This window comes from Erinaceus europaeus, chromosome 4 (genome assembly GCF_950295315.1).
Source record: "Erinaceus europaeus chromosome 4, mEriEur2.1, whole genome shotgun sequence".
Lineage (NCBI taxonomy): Eukaryota > Metazoa > Chordata > Mammalia > Eulipotyphla > Erinaceidae > Erinaceus > Erinaceus europaeus.
The window spans coordinates 8,366,025-8,387,709 of NC_080165.1; the positions used below are offsets into that span (position 1 = coordinate 8,366,025).

The 21,685-nt window shown below is 39.6% G+C and overlaps 1 protein-coding gene across 2 annotated transcripts in view; it reads left to right on the forward strand.

Annotated features, from left to right (window-relative positions):
- The window catches only part of GRM1 (glutamate metabotropic receptor 1), a 460,470-nt gene that overhangs the window by 371,936 nt on the left and 66,849 nt on the right, over window positions 1-21,685 (forward strand). For both annotated transcript variants that reach the window (XM_007517840.3, XM_060188722.1), the window contains exons 5-6: window positions 12,575-12,821; window positions 18,120-18,288. In XM_007517840.3, the coding sequence (XP_007517902.1) occupies window positions 12,575-12,821; window positions 18,120-18,288 (416 nt within the window). The remainder of the gene's footprint in view (window positions 1-12,574; window positions 12,822-18,119; window positions 18,289-21,685) is intronic.

Here is a 21,685-nt window from a genome sequence, read left to right on the forward strand (position 1 = left end):
TCTACCTCTGTGATTACTTGCCAAGTGCTTGCTGCAGATTTGCAAAGATTAGTTACTCCAGAGGAAGTGTTTTATAACTCCATGATATCGTTTCATGCCGGATAAATACTAAAGGCAAAGACACACAGCAATCTGCCGTGTTCTTTCTCTTTAGAGGAACAAAGTCCCACGATTAAAACGGTGTCTCACTGATCCTCAGAATCACTTAAATATCATAGAGATTGTCCTTATTTGTTTTCCACATACACCATAATTTTTAAAGTATAAATTAGTTAAGATGTTATTGTATTTTGAAGCATTGAAAGTTTACCATAGGTGACAATAAATTCTCAAGGAGGCTGATTTTCATGTCACATAACTGGAGAAGCTGTAACCATAGATTGTAATGATGTGTTTAGAATAACGTAGAAAAGTGTCTGTATTGTTCATATATGTTAAAACCAGGTGGGTTCAAAAAATGCAATTCTAACAATAACATTAATAATAGTACCTTCTTGATGAAATGATCTTTTTTTTTTCTTTCACCATACTTAAGAGTTCTTTTACATTTCAAACTGAATGGGAAATACTAATGAAGACATCATATTTTTCTATGATAGGAGCAGAAAAACATCTTTTATAAAAAGAAGTAAATGCAGAATAAAGGGCACAGGTCCTAGACTTGAGTATGTACAAGATTGGAATGGTGCAAAATCTAAAGCAAATTCTCTCTGGAAATCATAAAGAAAATTTAGCAACCTAGTCCTAGAAGAGAAATTGGGAACATTTTAGTCTTTTGACATAAGTGTTTTAAAATAATATGATTAATTTTATTTCTAGTAATCTAATGCTCTGGTAACATAAAAGAACATGAGTTTCATTTTCTTTGCTTGATCTATTAACAATATGAAATAATTATATCCCTTTCTATTTTGATCTGAATTGTTATTGTGATAAATTATGTGCTCAGTGCTGCCAGACTGAAAGAGGTAGTGGAAAGTTGTAAATGCCAAGTTTAAGTATGTAGCCAGAGCAGACTTTTAAAATATGAACAAGATGCTTTACTTGTCTAGACTGCTAGCTGGACAATCACAGCCCACATTTAACATAGCGCAGAGAACCTCTCAGAACCTCTAAATTACTGTCAAATTCCTGGTTCCAAATAAGAAAGAAATGAACTGAAGTGAAGGTGCTAGGACTTTTTTTTTTCTCCCTTCCTTCCTTCCATTCTTCCTTCCTTCCTCTTTCTTTCTTTCTTTCTTTCTTTCTTTCTTTCTTTCTTTCTTTCTTTCTTTCTTCCAGGTTTATAACTGGGGCTCAGTGCTGGCATTACCTGGAGGCCATTCCCCCCCCCATTTTATTGGATAGGACAGGGAGAAATTGAGAGAGAAGAGGAAGATAGAGAGGAGGAGAGAGAGACAGACACCTGAGACCTGCTTCACCACTTGTGAAGCGACCTCCCTGCAGGTGGGGAGCCAGGGTCTCGAACCTGGATCCTTGACCGGTTCCTTGCACGTTCTACTGTGTATGCTTAACCAAGTGTGATACTGCCCATCCCCGTTTTTTTTTTTTTTTTTTTTACTAAACCAATAAGATGAATCACCACTATTCCCCCCGTGAAGTAAAGCAAAAAGTCTGAAGTTTTACTCAGAATGAGTCTCTTCCTAAACGAGAATGATGAAAAATGAAGAAACTTTTCCCCAACTATGACTTCAGTACTTTAATCTTTACACTAGTAAGATGTTGCTACTAGGATTTATCTCATAGAGTTGTGCTCAAACTTAGAAAGACAGCAGATGTGAGCAGCTGCCAAATTCCAACAAATGTAGAATTGAAAATAAAAAGGCATTCAATTGGGGAGAAAAATATCTACAGGAAGACAAAAAACAGACTAGAGAATTGAGACTCAAGGAAGTCCAGACACTGGTACAGTTCCATGGTTTGTTGGAAATGTGTGTTATTTTATAGCAGAATTGCTTCTAATACTAAATGTTCATGTGTCTAGTCTTATGATTTTTGTACTTGTACTATACTCTGCTGAATGGTCATGGCAGTAAAAGAATTCCAACCCTTACCCAGAGCACTAAAAATTTCAGGTTTTCAGAAGTTACATTGTTTCTGCCCCCATGGAGGGCCTATGAGCTGCTACTCACGTAACAATTTAAAGCCCTTGTTTTTCTTTCAAAATAAGAACAAGATTACTATCCATAAACAAGGTAGTTATTTTCTCAACCAACTGTGAAGTACTTAGGTAGGTATTCTTTTAAAGGTAAATAAACACAGTCAACTACAATTGTTTGATTCCATTTAGTATATTGGAAAATGTAATGCCTTAATGATATCCTGAGGATGTCTAATGGTGCACCACAGAAAATGAATCATAAAATCCACTTCTCACTAATCACGTTGAGACCAGTCTTATGAAAAACAGTATTCCCAGGGACTCCTAGCCTTTTCAACTTCCTAATTAGTGACAATATTATTAGTTCAGATTCTCTAGCCATTGCTCGTAAAAATATAGGATCTTTGGAAGATACTGTTTTTTTTGTTGTTGTTGTTAGGTGATAAGATTCTTCATCTGGCACCATGACTATGGCAAGTAGACTGGTCCTGGAGAGAGAGGACAGACGCTTTTCTGATCCTGTGTCCTCCTTCCATATGCTAATTCATACTGGCACTGGGGTAGTAGCTGAATTGATGGCAGCATCTACTTCATGTGCAGACCTGGTGGGCTGGCAGACTAAGGAGGAACAAATGCTTATTTCAGATATGCATCAACACAGTTATTTATAGGGCTTTTTTTTTTTTTTTTGGATGAGGTGGTTCCTTAAAAACATATGCTTCTAAGACTGTGTGTGTGTGTGTGTGTGTGTGTGTGTGTGTGTGTGTGTGTGTGTGTGTGTGTGTGTTTGCCTCCAGGGTTATCTCTGGGGCTCCATGCCAGCACTATAAATCCACTGTTCCTGGCAGCCATTTTTTTTTCATTTTACTGGAAAAAGCAGAGAGAAATTGAGAGAGGAGGGAAAGTAAAGAGGGAAAGAGGGAGAGAGAGATACGTGCAGACCTGTTTCACTGCTCGTGGGGACCCAGGGGCTTGAACCCAGATCCTTTTGCTGATGTTTTCACTTAGTATTAATTTGTGCTTAACAGATGTGCCACCACCTGGCCCGCACACCTTCTAACTCTCTGTGGTAAATACTGACAGGACTGCCAATTTTGTCATAGATCATTGCTGGGCTAGCGTGGGGGGTGACTCTTCCCCAGGTGTGTGCTCTCTGGGTTGGAGAGAACTCGACCGAAGCCAGCCTGGGCTGCTGCTCACTCAGCAATGCAGGAGAGAGAGTCTTGAACTCATGGCATGAGGTAATGCAATGTCTGTATTGATCAGAGGAGGCAACGCTTTTATAGGATAGAACCAGAAGTGGCAAGTCGGAAAAGGAAATGGCTAGGAAAGGGGGTGGAGAAAGGCAAAAGTGGGCTGGGAAGGTAGAAATTTCCTTAGCAACTGTTGCGAGGGTTTTAACTGGTGGGATTAATGTTACCCTACAGACGGGGAGGGTCTCAAGGTAGAAAGAATATAGATCAATGGGATGGAATGGGTGGGGAACTTGCAAGCAAAACAATGATTATGTAGATAGGCCATCATATCAGGAATGCAGGGGGGAGCTGGCTTAGTGCCCGACAGACCATTGTTTAGATTGGTCAGAGTCACAGTGATGCACCTCTAGAACCATCTCAGAGAGAAACCTTATCCAAACAACACTGGTACTTTAGTGACGCAGTAAACTAAAATATCCCATCCTCTGTGACCAGAAAAGTGTCTCCTCTGTAGATTTCTATATATATATATATGCCAGCATTATCACTGAGAATAAAAGAATGAACAAGAATCAAGGAAGTATTGGGATACCATCATCACCCTTTCTATTTTATTAAATCCCAATAATGGAATTTTTAAAGTTAACCCAATTGCCAAATAATTTGGTTATAGCAATAACTATCTATTTTTCCTTTATGGGGGGGGGGGTTAGTGGTTTATAGTCAACACCATAAGATACTGAGTTTATTCCAGCTTTCCCAGGCCCTGAGGGCAGTAGCCAGACATCCAGATTTATGTGTGATGGCTGTGGTAATCCAACCCTCTACTACAATGGTCAAGAATCTCTGAAATATCCAGACTTCACCTTAGAGCAGGACTTTGTGATAATGGGACAGGATCTGAAATATAGGCCTCCTGGTTTATTAGCCAAAGAAATGTACCCTGTAGACCAATAACAAGCAAAACATATATTCTGTGATCATAAGGCAACGTTACAATTCAGTAAGAATTCTAGTAACAGGGAGGAGAGGGGTACAGAGTTCTGGTGGTGGGAATTATGTGGAATCATACCCTTCTTATCCTATGGTCTTTTCAGTACTTCTGTTTTATAAATAAATTTTTTTTTGCTTTTTTTTAAATTTTTTATTTAAGAAAGGATTAGTGAACAAAAACATAAGGTAGGAGGGATACAACTCCACACAATTCCCACCACCCAATCCCCATAACCCACCCCCTCCCATGGTAGCTTTCCCATTCTCTAGCCCTCTGGGAGCATGGACCCAGGGTCGTTGAGGGTTGCAGAAGGTAGAAGGTCTGGCTTCTGTAATTGCTTCCCTGCTGAACATGGGCGTTGACTGGTCAGTCCATACTCCCAGTCTGCCTCTCTCTTTCCCTAGTAAGGTGTGTCTCTGGGGAAGCTGAGCTCCAGGACACATTGGTGGGGTCTTCAATCCAGGGAAGCCTGGCTAGCATCCTGGTGGCATCTGGAACCTGGTGATTGAAAAGAGAGTTAACATATGAAGCCAAACAATTTGTTGAGCAATCATGGATCCCAAGCTTGGAATAGTGGAGAGGAAGTGTTAGGGAGGTACTCACTGCAAACTCTAGTGTACTTCTGCTTTCAGGTATATATTTTGCAGTAGTTTATGGATACGTGTGAACATAAGCTCTCTCTCACAGAAACTGGTGTATATCTAGAATATGGGACTTTGTTAGAAAGTGACCTACCTGAGATGAAATTAGAGTGTACTATAAAAGGAAAGGTCTCACCCGAGTAATGAAGTTGAAGGGTTGTCATTCCACACGTGAAGTCTCTGGATACAGTCTGAGGTGAAGCATGTTGAGGTGGCAATCGTTGCTTTGGTTAGGTTGTGATCGGCGGATGCAATATTATTTGGTTTGGATTAGGAGATGCATACGGGAAAGTGGGCCCTATCCAAGGGTTACAGGACTGGGGGAAGTAGGGGCTCTATAGTGAAGATGTGAGGTTCCTGCTGTCTTAGGGTTCAAAAAGACAATCGATAGTTAATATTATCATCACATTATTTGTTAATTGGGTTAACTTTGAAAAGTCCCTTTGTTATGGTTTGCTGTACAGTACCCAGTATCTTGTATATAGCTGTGCTATTGGATGCTTCTAATCTACTTGGTCTAGGCTTTTGAGAGAGTCTGCATATCAAATACATAGCCTATATATTAAAAAGATTCAGTTTGTCTTTTGAGAAACTTTGAGACATACAATTGATTTCCACCTCTCATATTAATTAACTACTGATTTATATGTCTACATTTTGCTAGGAGTGTACATAAACACCGTTCCCACCACCAAAGGACTGTGAGCCATCCCTCCCGCCAACTCCCACCCTCCACTGGCCCAGGAAGCTACATGTCTACCCCTCACCACTGGGTTTTTACTTTGGTGCCCTACTTACAATTTGATCAGGTCCTGCTTTTAGTTTCCCTTTCAGATCTTCTTAGTCAGCTTCTGTTGATGAGTGGGGTCATCCCATACTCATCTTTATCTTTCTGACTTAGTTCACTTAACATAATTCCTTCTAGCTCTGTCCAAGCTGGGTCAGAGAAGGTGGGTTCATTGTTCTTGACAGCTGCATAGTATTCCATTGTGTATATATACCACAGCTTTCTCAGCCACTCATCTGTTGTTGGGCACCTGGGTTGCTTCCAGGTTTTAGCTATTATGAATTGTGCTGCTATGAACATAGGAGTACACACCTCTTTTTGGTTGGGTGTTATGGAGTCCTTGGGGTATAACCCCAGGAGAGGAATTACTGGGTCATATGGAAGGTCCATGTCTAGCCTTCTGAGAGTTTTCCAGACTGCTCTCCACAGAGGCTGTACCAATTTACATTCCCACCAGTAATGTAAAAGGGTTCCTCTGTCCCCACATCCTCTCCAGCATTTGTTGCTGCTGTCCTTTTTGATGTATGCCATTCTTACAGGAGTGAGGTGGTATCTTAGTGTTGTCTTAATTTGCATTTCTCTGACAATCAGTGATCTAGAGCAGTTTTTCATATGTTTGTTAGCCTTTTGGATCTCCTCTGTGGTGAATGTTTTGTTCATTTCCTCTGCCCATTTTTGGATGGGGTCATTTGCTTTTTTGGTGCTAAGTTTGCTGAGCTCTTTATATATTTTGGTGATTAGTTTCTTGTCTGATGTCTGGCATGTGAAGATCTTCTCCCATTCTGTGAGGGGTCTCTCTGTTTGTTTAATAGTTTCTTTGGATGTGCAGAATCTTTTCAATTTGATGTAGTCCCATTGGTTTGTTTCTGCTTTAGTCTTCCTTGCGATTGGGTTTGATTCATCAAAGATGTCCTTGAGGTGTATGTGGGAAAGTGTTTTACCAATGTTTTCCTCTAAGTATTTGATTGTTTCTGGTCTGACATCTAGGTCTTTGATCCATTTGGAGTTGAGTTTTGTTTCTGGTGAGATAAAGTGGTTCAATTTCATTATTCTGCATGTTTCAACCCAGTTTTCCCATCACCATTTATTGAAGAGAGTCTCCTTTTTCCATTTAATCCTTTGGGCCCCCTTATCAAAGATTAGATGCCCATAGGTGTTGGGATTTACTTCTGGGCTTTCAATTCTGTTCCACTGGTCTGTGTGCCTATTTTTGTTCCAGTACCATGCTGTTTTGATGATGATGGCTTTATAATATTGTTTAAGGTCTGGGAGTATGATGCCTCCATTTCTGTTTCTTTTCCTCAAGATGGTTTTGGCAATTCTAGGTGTTTTCAGGTTCCAGATAAATGATTGTAGTGTTTGTTCTATTCTCTTAAAGAAGCTTGGTGGAACTTTGATGGGTATTGCATTAAATTTGTATATGGCTCTGGGGAGAATATTCATTTTGATGATATTTATTCTTCCAATCCATGAGCATGGGATATCTTTCCATTTCTTGGTATCAGTTTCTATCTCCTTGAGTAGCGACTCATAGTTTTCAGTATACAAGTCTTTCACTTCTTTGGTCAACTTTATTCCTAGGTATTTGATTGATTTTGCTGAAACAGTAAATGGGAGTGATTTCTGGATGTCTTCTTCTTCAGATTTAGTGTTTGCATAAAGAAATGCCACTGATTTTTGTACATTGATTTTGTAGCCTGATACCTTGCTATATTGCCTAATAACTTCCAGTAGTTTTCTACTGGATTCTTTAGGTCTTTCTATGTATACTATCATATCATCTGCAAATAGTGAGAGCTTGACTTCTTCCCTTCCAATCTGTATCCCTTTGATTTCTTTCTCTTGCCTGATTGCTATGGCAAGAACTTCCAATACTATGTTGAAGAGTAACGGTGACAGTGGACAGCCCTGTCTAGTCCCCGATCTGAGGGGGAATGCTCTCAGCTTCTGTCCATTGAGTATGATGTTGGCTGTAGGTTTGCTATATATAGACTCCACTATCTTGAGGAATTTCCCATCTATTCCCATTTTTTGTAGAGTTTTGAGCATGAATGGGTGTTGGATTTTGTCAAAGGCTTTCTCTGCATCTATTGAGATAATCATGTGGTTTTTGGCTTTGCTTTTATTGATGTGGTGAATGACATTGATTGACTTATGGATGTTGAACCAGCCTTGCATTCCTGGGATGAATCCCACCTGGTCATGATGAACAATCTTTTTGATGTGTTGCTGTATCCGGTTGGCCAAGATCTTGTTTAATATTTTGGCATCTATGTTCATCAGAGATATTGGTCTGTAGTTTTTCTTTTTTGTTCTGTCCCTATCAGATTTTGGTATCAGGGTGATGTTGGCTTCATAAAAGGTGGAAGGGAGTATTCCTGTTTCTTCAATCTTATGGAATAGCTTAAGAAGTATGGGTATTAACTGTTTCCTGAAAGTTTTGTAGAATTCGTTTGTGAAGCCATCTGGTCCAGGACTTTGTTGTTGGGGAGATTCTTAATAACGGTTTCAATTTCTTTGTCTGTGATTGGTGCATTTAGATTTTGTAGTTCTTCTTGGTTCAGTTTTGGAAGTGCATAGGTTTCTAGGCATTGTTCCATTTCTTCCAGATTCTCTAGCTTGGTGGCGTATAGTTCTTCATAGAAGTTTCGCAGGATTCTCTGGATATCTGTGGTGTCAGTTGTGATATCTCCTGCATCGTTTACAATTCTATTAATTTGAGTCTTCTCTCTTTTTTGTTTGGTGAGTCTGGCTAGGCATTTGTCAATTTTGTTTAATCTTTCAAAGAACCAACATTTGGCTTCATTGATCTTTTGTATGGTTCTTTTATTTTCGATGTGGTTTATTTCTGCTCTAACTTTAGTGATTTCTGTCCTTCTGGTTGCTTTAGGGTTCCTTTGTTCCTCTTCCTCTAAGTCTTTGAGGTGTGCAGTAAGGTCGTTCATTTGGGCTTCTTCTTGGTGTTTAATATGTGATTGTATGGCTATAAGTTTCCCTCTCAGTACTGCTTTAGCTATGTCCCAAATATTTTGATAGGTTGTGTCTTCATTTTCATTAGTTTCCAGGAACATTTGAATTTCCTGTTTGAGTGAGTCTCTGACCCAGTGGTTCTTAAGGAGCATGTTGTTTAGTTTCCAAATTCTATGTCTTTTAATAATTTTCCGTTTGTTGTTAAATGTTAGTTTTACTCCACTGTGGTCTGAGAAGATACTTGGGATGATTTCAATGCTCTTGAACTTATTGATGCTGTCTTTGTGGCCTAACATGTGGTCTATCCTTGAGTATGTGTTATGTGGATTTGAAAAGAAGGTGTATTCCAGTTTTTTGGGGTGGAGGAGTCTGAAAATGTCCAAGAGGTCTAGTCTGTCAATCTCTTCATTCAATTCTCTTGTATCTTTATTGGTTCTCTGCTTTTTTGATCTGTCTAAGTGTGAGAGTGGGGTATTGAAGTCTCCCACTAGTATTGTATTACTATTGATGTACTTTTGAAATTCTTTCAGTAGATGCTTAATGTATTTAGATGGTCCCTCGTTGGGTGCATAGATGTTAATAATTGTTAAGTCTTCTTGGCTGATTGATCCTCTAATCATTATGTAATGTCCTTGCCTATCTTTTATTACTTTATTTAATTTAAAATCTATCGTGTCTGAGATGAGAATGGCTGTTCCTGCCCTTTTTTGTGGACCGTTAGCCTGTATGATAGTTTTCCATCCTTTCACTTTAAGTCTGTGTTTATCTTGTTGTGACAGATGGGATTCTTGCAAGCAGCATATGGTTGGGTTATGTTTTCTGATCCATCCCCCCACCCTGTGCCTTTTGATGGGTGGGTTTAAGCCATTGACATTTATTGATATTATGGATTTAATGTATTGTAGTGCCATTGTTCTAAAAAACAATTTGTTTACTCTGATATATTCCAAGTATTATAGTGATGTTCTTGTTTATAAGAGGTCTTTTAGTACCTCTTTCAGGGCCGGCTTGGTGATGGTTGCCTCCTTTAACTGTTGTTTGTCTAAGAAGGTTTTGATCCCTCCATCTTGCTTGAATGAAAGTCTAGCAGGATATATTATCCTTGGTTGAAACCCTTTTTCATTCAGGGCTCGATAGATATCTTGCCACTCTCTTCTGGCTTTTAGAGTTTGAGTGGAGAAATCTGCAGATAATCTTATGGGTTTTCCCTTGTATGTGACTTTTTGTTTCTCTCTTGCAGCCTTTAGGATCCTTTTTTAAGGATCCTCTTTCGAGCCCAGGCTCCCCACCTGCAGGGGAGTCACTTCACAAGCTGTGAAGCAGGTCTGCAAGTATCTATATTTCTCTCCTCCTCTCCGTCTTCCCCTCCTCTCTCCATTTCTCTCTGTCCTATCCAACAATGACATCAATAACAACAACAGTAGTAACCACAACAATGATAAACAACAAGGGCAACAAAAGGGAAAAAATGGCCTCCAGGATCAGTGGATTCATAGTGCAGGCACAGAGCTCCAATGATAACCCTGGAGACAGAAAAAAAAATAGAAAAAAGAAAGCAAACTAACATTAAGAGTCAGGGTTTCTGGATGACAGGTATAGTTCAATGACTTTAATTTTTGTGTCATATAATCCCCCCATAGGCCATTTTATTGATGAAATAATGGTGTGTATAGTCCAGTTATTGACAAATGGATACAATTTCTTCTTCCTTTTTTTTATAATTTATTAAGCTATTTTTATATATCCGATTTGAAGGCTGATAGTCTGCAGAATGTGGTTAAGAGTTCTCATCTGCCCATGATAGCTGTTTGCAAAACATTTTCACCCCCAATTTGGGTCCTTTTTCTCCCTATCACCCCTTTCTCTGCTCTCTTCTGGTTGTTTCAACCCAATAAATGAATAAATAATACCAAAAATAATAAGAAAAGAAGCTGCTTTTCATTCTTTTTAAATTTTTTTTTAGATTTATTTATTTATTCCCTTTTGTTGCCCTTGTTGTTTTATTGTAATAGTTATTGTTGTTGTTGTTCTTGATGTTGTTGTTGGATAGGACAGAGAGAAATAGAGAGAGGAGGGGAAGTCAGAGGAGGAGAGAAAGACAGACACCTGCAGACCTGCTTCACTGCTTGTAAAGCGACTCCCCTGCAGGTGGGGAGCCGGGGCTCGAACCGGGATCCTTCGTCTGGTCCTTGCACTTTGCGCCACGTACACTTAACCCGCTGTGCTACCGCCCGCCTCCGGCAGCTTTCATTCTCACGTGGTACAATTTTATCTTAAAATGCTCCTTATTTACTCTTCCATTTTTTTTTTCTAAAATAGTCTTTCAATTTAGGAAAAATATTATCTACACTTGCAAAAACTTCAAATTGAACAACCTTGAAAATAGGTTAAAATTGAATCTTTCCCCCACTTTCAACTGTTCTGGTACTTTTTATTTTTACTGCAAAGTACATACACGTATTTTTTTTCCTTAACATTTTTGCCTGTATCTAAAAATGTGACATGTAAATAGAATTCTTTAAAAAAAACTATTCTGCCCCAAATTCAACATCGAAGTCAAAACACTAACATTTCTGTTGCAGTCTAGATGCTCTCTGACTCCCTTCTCTCTGCACTTGTATCTAATGCAGTACTTTTGTTTGTAAAACTGTTTGCAGGGGGTTTTTTGATATGCAGAGGCAAAAGCTGAACATAAGACAAAGTGTACATTATGACTAGCCTGAGCATAGGAAAAAAAAAACCATATTTGTTAAGAATGTCTATGCTGTCAACCCCATATAAAAAGAGATCTTGAAACTTAGTTTTTCTATTTATTCTGCATTTTTTGTGGTCCTGAAGATGATAAAACTAGTGAAGTCACCAAAAGAAAATATAAGAATTAACTCCTATGTAAACAGCTTGCTATGCACTGTGGATTGTTATAAAGAAAATAAAAGATGGGAGGGTCAGGAGGTAGCGTAACAGGCTAAAGGCACATGGCACAAAGCGCAAGGACCGGCATAAGGTAAGGATCCTGGTTCAAGTCCCCGACTTTCCTCTCCAGGGGAGTTGCTTCACAAGCCGTGAAGCAGGTCTGCAGGTGTCTATCTTTATTTCCCCCTTGCCGTCTCCCCTCCTCTCTCGATTTCTCTCTGTTCTGTCCAGCAACAATAACAATGACAGCAACAAGGGTAACCACAAGGGCAGCAAAATGGAAAAAATAACCTCTAGGAGCAATGGATTCATAGTGCAGGCACCAAGCTCTAGCAATAACCCTGGAGGCAAAATAAATACATAAATAAAAATTAAAAATGCTTTTCAGTTCCTTGATAGAAAGCGACTTTAATATAAGACTTTGTGAACCAAGAGGTAATTATTTTTGTTGCTCCTTAAGAATTTCCTTGAAGGGGCCAGGTGGTGGCATACCTGGCACACATCACAGTGCAAAAGGACTCAGGTTCAAGCCCCTGGCCCCCACCTGCAGGGGAACAGCTCCACGAGTGGTGAAGCAGGGCTGCAGGTGTCTCTCTGTCTCTCTCTCTCTCTCTCTATCTTTCCCATTCCTCTCAATTTCTCTCTGTCTCTATTCATTAATAAATAAATAAAATATTTTTTAAAAAGAATTTCCTTAAATATCTGTAAGTTCTTTATCTTCATCTTCATGCTATTTTTTTAAAATTATGTAACCATTATTGAATGTGAAAATGAAATTGAATGAACATTCTGCACATATACTAAAAGTTCTAGAACTAACTGCAAAGCTTAAGCTGGTGGGTCACTTTTATTATTTCTCGATGCCAGAACTCTTTTCTTTCTTTTGAGAGTCCTGAAACACATCTGACAACTCAATAAGCACAGACACTTTCTTATCACAATCATGGTGTTCATTTGTTTTTATGTTTACAGGGAATGAAAGTCTGGAAGAAAACTATGTCCAGGACAGTAAGATGGGGTTTGTCATCAATGCCATCTATGCCATGGCCCATGGGTTGCAGACCATGCATCACGCCCTCTGCCCAGGATATGTGGGCCTCTGCGATGCCATGAAACCCATCGATGGCAGGAAACTCCTGGACTTCTTAATCAAGTCCACGTTCATTGGTGTGTCTGGGGAAGAGGTGCGGTTTGACGACAAGGGTGATGCTCCCGGAAGGTAAATCCATCTTCTCCCGAATGGATCCACATAGCCTGTGATTCGATTGTGACCTGTCGTTTCTGGAGTGTCCCTAGTATAGGTACAGCTAGCTAGGTAAAAGCACAAGGCTGACATTAGATCCAAATTACTTAAGGCCTTGGAGTTTTGGTAGGTGTTCACAATTCTGTGCCATACAATGACACTTTGTCAGCTGTCGCCGTCCGCTACGAGTCCACGAAGTGAAGATGGATAGCAGTGTGCGCTCAGAAAGTTCCCTGGTTCCATCAGCACAGTCTAGCCTCTCTCTGATTAACTGCCCTCTGTGCTGTGTTGGATGAATAATGTTTTAATAGCATGCCTCCTTAAAAAAATATATAGGGAAATAACCGAATACTACCTTTGTATTTCTCTTTCTCAAACTAATGTTTGTTCTCAGAATGAGTGTTTGTTCTCAGAACAAAAAAAAGGAAATAATTGCCTCCCGGGAACTGAGTCTCTGGCTCTCAAAGAATTAGTCAGGACAAAGGAAAATTAATTCCCAAGTCATTTCCCATCCAGTCCGGTCCATAGTACTTTAAAAAAATAGCACAAGACCTGTATTTAATTGGTACACAGATGATGATATTAGTATAAAGAATAGTTGGCTTCATCCCTATGGATTTACCAAGACAAGGGATCATAAGAATAGTGGAAAGAGAACTGAAACCAGCAATAGGAATGAGAAAGGCCCTCATCTTTGACTGTTTGGCAGTATGTCAACAATTGGTCATTTCTCATTAGCCTTGCTATAATATTGGTGTATAATTCTGCAGAATGAGAACTGTTTTGGAAAGCCCTTGTTGTGTTAAAATGGAATATCATATAATGTAATCCTCATTACTAGAGGCATGCCATTATTCTTTTCACAGGTGATAAAACTGACTGTCAACGAAAGTAAAGAATACATATAAAGGCACAGTGAGAGTAGCTAGTGGACAAGGAAGTCTCAGTTTTATGAGGGTACTAAGCCTTTTAATTTTTTTTTAAACTGCATCCCAGTGCACTTTCGCTACTCCTAAAATTATGCAGAGTTCCTGCAACTCTTTTTTTTTTCAAAGGCATTATAAGAGATTATATGAGCCTTAATAATGCTCCATCCATCTCTTCTGTTCATGCAAACTTTAAATTCTGTTTAGAGAAGCCTCATGGGTCCTAAGAGCCCTGTGGTCCAAAGTAGATTCTCCCTGTTAGAACCTGACAGCTTTAAGAAGGACATACAATATAAGTATTGTCCACAACAAAAACAATGTGTTTATTCAGTTGCTTCAACGATGTCATTGAGGCTGAAATGTGAATGAGATGAATGGAACAGTCTATTATGATGACTTGTGGACAATTTAGGAAATAGACCCAGGAGTAACTGCGTCTGAGATTCAGAACACCAACCACTCTCCCCTTCAAACCACAATTATAGCCCTGTGTTTCACAGGGCACCAGGTCATGGAAGAGTTAGATTTCAAGTGGAGACATTACGTGTTCAGCACAGGGGACAGGTACAAAGTTAGATCAGCAGCAGCTAAGTTTCCCAACCTCTCTCTAGTCATATGCTTTCTAGAATATAAGCATACAACTCTAGCTTGTCACTCTTCCATCTTTAACTATATAATCCAACCCTAAGTTTTCCTCTGGGTCTGTTGACAAGGGTCATTTCTTCTTGCTGGAAATTGGTCAGCTTAATCCAAGTCCAACTTCTGTTTTAATCACCTCCATCTGCTTCGATACCTGCCAGACCATGATTCTTGTATTGGTCCCTCTCTACTTCTTTCAGTCCATCAGCATGTGACCTAAGCTGAATGTGCTGAGACAATGCTGTGAAGTCGTAGTTGATGCCATGAGAATATGCTGCATAAGTGACAGCTTGCATGCTGGGAAATGACCCTGGGACAGTGTTTGTTAGCACACACATCACAGGGGGAAGTTGGTCAGTATATTCTCCTGGGTATATTTGCGTTTCTTTCTTTCTCTAGCTTTTGAGACTTTAAACAGATGTGTTTTCATAGTAACATAGTGCGACTTTTCTAGATTTGAATACTCATGAAAGGTAAGCTGAGTTTTCTGATTGAGAACATGGGCAAAAAACGGAAGTCTCAGGAAACTGACTTATAGGAAAGAATATTCTAAAGTGGTCATTTCAGCTAAGCTTTTGTTGAAATTCTGTATGAGCTATACAGGGTTAATCCTCAATGGATTATCACAACTGATTCAGGGACAAAAAGCAATAGGGAGCTTTCCTAAGGGAAGGACGTGGGCCTGATTCCTATAGGTGATGGTTGGATGGAGGGCATAATGTACTGGGATCAATTCAAGGGCAACGTGGAAATATTCCCCTATAATAACAGAAATCTCATAATCAATATCCCCTCGGTATATTGGAACTGGGAAACAAAATTAAGTCTCTAAGAAGCTATACTGGAATAGTATGGAATAAAACATAAATATAAAAAGGAAACTTAAAAATACCTTTCTTTTTTTAACTATGTATTTATTCTCTTTTGTTGCCCTTGTTGTTTTATTGTTGTCGTTAATATTGTTGCCATTACTGTTGGATAGGACAGAGAGAAAGGGAGAGAGGCGAGGAAGATAGAGAGGGGGAGAGAAAGACAGACACCTGCAAACCTGCTTCACCACCTGTGAAGCTTTCCCCCTGCAGGTGGGGACCAGGGGCTTGAGCCCCAGTCCTTGTGCACTCTAATGCCTGTGCTTAATCAAGTGCTCCACTGTCTGACCCACTAAAATGGAAACTTCATACTAAAAGTTTTCAGCAAGCTTTATAGCTATAACACACTTAAAGTGAAAACTTTGATGGTGAAGATTATTATCACTGACTAACAGGATGGGTGTGAACCGAACCACCAGCCTACATGGAATGCCCACCTGGGTATCAGGCAGGGAGCTACTCTGAGAAGCATTCGCTATGTCTCAACATCAACGGGAGTAAGAATCCTAACGGGAGTAAGAATCTTATACTAGTGAAACATCGTAACGACTAAAACATGAATCACTCAGGGTGTGCCCTTTTTGCCTCTTACTCAGTAAATTGTGTTTACCTGGAGAAGTAAAAGGCCACCCCCTTACTCTGTGAGCATCTATTTCCCTGTGAGGCACAGTGATCTATAGAAAGTACTAGAACCTGGGTCCACAGTAGCCACTGGGTATCCTGTGGGGTGACAGAATACACTTGCACAGATGAATGAAAAAAAAAGTCAGTAAAGGAAATTATTTGTCCGGATAAAGTACTAAGCCAGGAATAAATTACTAGGTCTGAGATGCCAAAAATGTTGACTTGGGGGCTGGGCGGTAGGGCAGCAGGTTAAGTGCAGATGGCGCAAAGTGCAAGGACAGGTGTAAGGAACCCTGTTCGAGCCCCAGGCTCCCCACCTGCAGGAGAGTCACTTCACAAGTGGTGAAGCAGGTCTGCAGGTGTCTATCTTTCTCTCCCTCTATCTTCCCCTCCTCTCTCCATTTCTCTCTGTCCTATCCAACAATGACATCAACAACAACAACTATAACAACAATAAAACAACAAGGACAACAAAAAGGAAAATAAATAAAAAAATAATAATTTTAAAAATAAAAAAAAAGAATACTAAAAATGTTGACTTGTAGAATGCTGTACTGAGAAGAATTCTATGTCTGTATCAGATGTAGAGAAAAAGATTCCTGGGATGGACAAGGCAGAGGTGCAGTGCAGGTTAGAAGAGAACTGAGGAGAAGGACTATGCATTAGTGAATCACCTCGTTTCTTTGAGTCAAGCTAAAAAGAGCAAGACATATTCCGGCTCAGAAAGGTAAAGACTCCACTCAGGTACTGCTGAGAGAAGAGTCCTGTTTTCAGGGTCAGTGAGGGTCAGGGTCATGCAATCCAGAATGCATGTTTTCAATCGCTATATCGTTTACTTGGAAGTCTATTGTAACATGGAAAGAAGATTGAAAAATCCCAGAGAATTTTCAGTGAGTGGAAGACAAAGAGCTATGTCAAAGAAAAAACATTCCCTAGTGGTAGCTTTTGATAGTAAAGGAAACAACCAGAGCTCTTGAGAATGCTCAGAATAATGCAAGCATAAAGGATACCTTCCCTCACGCAGACATAGGTTCCAGTTGAGAAATGCTTTCTGCAAGCTTTCTGTTAATAATAGCCACAAAAACTCCACGAGTCTTAAAGAAGTGAATGACGTTCCTAAGTGCTGTGATCTGCTGTTAAAATGCTGGCACAGAAATGGCAATTGACACACTCCGATGTCAAGGGCTGTGTTCTCTCCTTTACATGGACAAGGCTCTGGGCTGCCCACATTGGAAAGTGAGGGAACCTGCTCCCTCCCTCCCCCCAAGGACTCTGGCTGCTATGACTATCCTTCAATGTAGATGTTGCCATTATGTGACTTTGTGACATTTGAAATTACTGAAATAATTGGCAAACGCTAGAAGAAGAACTGAAATAATTGACCCCACTTATTTGAATATTAAAAAAAAAATCCTAATCAGGGAGGAAACTGGTTTAAATGTCAGTTCTCAAGATGTTATATCCCCAATGTATTTGCTTATTAAAGACACACCTCTCAGATTTCTCGCTCTATTAATACCTATAAAAGATTCCAAACTAGTAAAACTCACCTCTTTTAACCTCTGTAATGAAATGGCAACTGAATATGAAAAGGAGATTTGCATTAAGAGTAATCAAGCTAAGAAATGAATGTTCTCAGCAAGACAGAACATCTCAGAAAGAAGGTGTGCGTGTGTGTGTGTGTGTGTGTGTGTGTGTGTGTGTGTGTACGCCAGGTTTAAGCTCTGAATCCCAGAGCACTGGGGGTAATGCTGTGATATGTTGCTCTCTCTCCTTCCACCTCTCTCTCTATTGTTAGCAATCACCCTGGAGAAGAGATCCAGGAATGAGGACAACAACAATAAGCAAACAACAACAACAACAATAATAATAAATAAAGGGATGTTCTCACAGATTATTAATTGTTAAAAAATTAAGTTAGCAAATTGTTAAGTTTATCAACTCAGTGCACATCATTTTGCTTTCAGAATAGACAAAGTACATGATAAATATGTACTTTTGTAAGATGAATAATATAGGAACAAACTGAATAATGCAACACATATTTTGGAAAATCCGAGAGAATGTTTATGTCAAGCAAAATATTTAGTGTTAGGAGTTAGGATGTGAAAATACTCCAGCGTTATCTCCTTTCTGTTCTGATCTATTGATCAAGATTCTTTGTTTTGTGCATCCTGTCCATGTATTCTGAGACTCACAGGAGACTTCCTTTGCAGGTATGATATCATGAATTTGCAGTACACTGAGGCTAATCGCTATGATTATGTCCATGTCGGAACCTGGCACGAAGGAGTGTTGAACATAGACGATTACAAAATCCAGATGAACAAGAGTGGGATGGTCCGGTCTGTATGCAGTGAGCCTTGCTTAAAGGGTCAAATTAAGGTAAGTCTTGGGAACGGCCCATCATAGTCCCTACCAACTGAACACATGTTAAAAAGACAATTTTCTCAGTCATCAAGACTATCCAAAAAAGGATGTGTCAAACTTACTATCTTTTCTCTTATGTCTAGCTAAAACTGAAAGACAGAGACACAGAATAGTCATCTTTATATTTTGAACAGACTTTATTTGCCTGGTAATGACGAGGTAGGGCAGTAATCACAATATATAAAGGAAAGGGATGAAAAATAAAAATTGAGATTGAGGTAAACGTAGAAACTCAAACCAAACTGCTCAGTCATAGTTACAATAATTATGGTGAAAGGAGCTGGAGCTGAATAATGCTGAGTAAGCCTCTGACTGTAATAAACTGAGCTGAAGTGAGAAAAAGTGCTACTTTATCATTTTCTCTTTCCCTCACCAAGTCCTTTGCTTTTCCTGAAACTGTTTATTCTCTGAAGCTTTTTTCTTTGTCTTTTTTTTTTTTCCAGGTGGGGGCAAATGAGTACCCATGATATAATTATAGAGTAACTATATGATATAACTGTAGAGAACTAGAGTAACAGAGTAACCAAGACCAAACACTGAACATTTGGCTGCTTGTAGTAGAGAGAATTCTTGGGGAAGAAGGCAGGATGACAGCTCTCTAGCCCATAGGCTATTTAAACCCTGACTGACTGAGGCATTAGGAAATGATACCTAGCTGCCAGACATATGTATGAAATGATCTAATAGGTCTTTCCTGCCTCTGATTTTCCGTGACTCATCTCTGGGAGCAGACAGGCTGTCACAGAAATGTCACAGCGCAGCTGGAGCTGGGGCAGATGCTGTGTGAAGTTCTGGCCCTTTTGCCATCCTGCTGCTGTGCTGATGCCCGTGTGGGCAGTTACTCAGAGAAGGATACATCCATGTAGCTGACACAAGATTCTATTCTTGTGTGAAAGTGTTGGTAAGAAGCTAAAAAAGAACTGTGTTGGGGGTGGGGCAGTGTATGATGGTGTAGTTGGTTGAGTACACATGTTATAGTGTGCAAGGACCAGGGTTCAAGCCTCACTTCCCACCTGCAGGGGGAAGGCATCACAGGTGGTGAAGCAGTGCTGCTGGTGTCTCTCTTTCTCTCTATATCCCCTTTCCTCTCAATTTGCTGGCTGTCTCTATTAAATAAATAAAGATAGTTAGGAAAAAAAGCACTGCATTGTCTCTACCGATCAAAAAAGAGCCATTTTGAATCTATAACATCTTTTGGTAGCTGGGAAGAGCAGTGTGATTCTGTCATTTGGAGGAGGAAAGGGATTACTGAGAAAATTCTTTTGTTTTTTTAATTTTTTAATCATTTTAAAATTTGTGGGTTTTTTTAATAATTTTTTTGAAGTGACATTGGTTTACATGACTACAAATGTTTCAGAAGTATAATGTCACACTTCTTCAAAATATATCACTACCAAAGTACCAAAATTCTTTCATCTAAGTGTTTAATCCACTTTCCAAACCCGATTCCTTTTGGCAACATGGGGTCTGCCAATCTACCAGGCCATTGGGAGAACTGCTACTCTGACTCCCCCTTTCTCTGTTATCACGTTTAATTTCCTTAATTGTTCACTGTTTTATCATTGTAGTGGGATGCCATAATTCTAGCAAAACTTTCCAGATTAGAGGCTCAGACCTTGTGAGTCTCAGCCATTTGCAGCCACATGGGGAAAAGGGGCAGGAATTCTTGGGTTAGCACCTCTGCCCATGTCCTCACACCTGGATGTTGACTTTTTCTCTCTTGCTGTGGAAAGTAAGATCCTGTGTGTTTTTATCATGTATTGATATTATTTTGCAATTTATGTTGGGGGAGGTAAGCCCAAGACTTCTCTATATATCTGTATCTCATTCCTCCTCTGCAAATGTCTAACACTATAACAATTGTCTTAACAATATCCAAAAAGGATAAACTTTAAAAAAAGATTATTTTAAATTATCTTTATTTATTGGATAGAAACATCCAGAAATCAAGAAGGAAGGAGGAGGTAGACAGAGAGACACCTGCAGCCCTGCTTCACCACTCACAAAGCTTTCCTCCTGCAGGTGGGGGCCAGGGGCTTAAACCCAGGTTCTTTCCCACTGTAACATGTCTCTCAACCAGGTGTGCCACCACCCAGCCCCAATGATAAACTTTTTTCTAGAGTTATGATAGGGTGGTGGTACTTTTCTGCCATAACCAAAGATAATCTTTAAGTTTGGGGACCATATAAAGAATTGAACAATGGTTTTTGTTTTTTTGTTTTTTTTTTTCCAACCTGGCTGGGGTGGCAGAAGGCATTCAGGACACTTGCAAATGCCACTAGCTTCCACTCAGTGCAGAAATATTTTTGTAGTGTAAGAATAATTCTATCCAGTTTATTGTGTAGTGACTGTATGTCAACACTATCTCTCCCCCAAGTCTATTTATTTTCTATTTAAATATCTATTTAATATATTTTACTTTTTGTATTATTTCTTTATTTATCATGCATACACATGAAGACAAAAAACCAGAGCACCACTGTGGTATATGGGGAACTAGGGATCAAAGTCGACATGTTGATAAATGGATGATAAAATACCACTTTGTATATCATTTTGAAAATAGAAGCAGGAACTTACAATAATATCTTTGAATGAGGAGACTGCATGCACTGATCAAAATGAGAAATTCTTCAGGATTATCATTAATTTATCTATAGTTTGTGTCACAACTTCCTCTCCCTCTCCCTCTCCTCTCTCCTCTCCCTCTCCCTCTCCCTCTCCCCCCTCTCTCTCTTGCCATTAGTGTTATCACTGGAGTGTAATTCTTGCACAGTTTCACTGATACTAATGACCTTTTTTTTTCTTTTCCTTTCCTTTTCTTGATATAGAATGGAAGACATAGAGATAGAGAGGGAAATTGAAAAGGACAGTGAGAGGGAGAGAGAGAGAGAGAGAGAGAGAGAGAGAGAGAGAGATACCTGCAACACTGTTCCACCACTGCTGAAACTTCTCCCCACTACTGGAGACCAGGGGACTGAACTTGGAACTTGGATCCTAATGGTAACATGTGTGCTTGACTGAGTAAGTCACCAACTGGCTCCAATAACTAATTTTTGTTGTTGTTTGTTTGTTTTGTTTTTACCAGAACACCACATTGCTCTGGTTATTGGTGGAGCCAGGATTGAACCTGAGACCTCTGGCATGCAAGCCCTGTGTGTTACCTCTCTGCAGTCTTCCCTCCCCCTACTATATTTGTTGTTGTTTTAGCAGAGTACTGTTCAGCTCTGTATTATGGTGGTGTGTGGGACTGAACCTGAGACCTTAATCTTCTCCCCCCTACATTTATTATTATTATTATTATTACTATTATTATTACTCTCCAGGGTTGTTTCAGTGTCTGCACTATGAA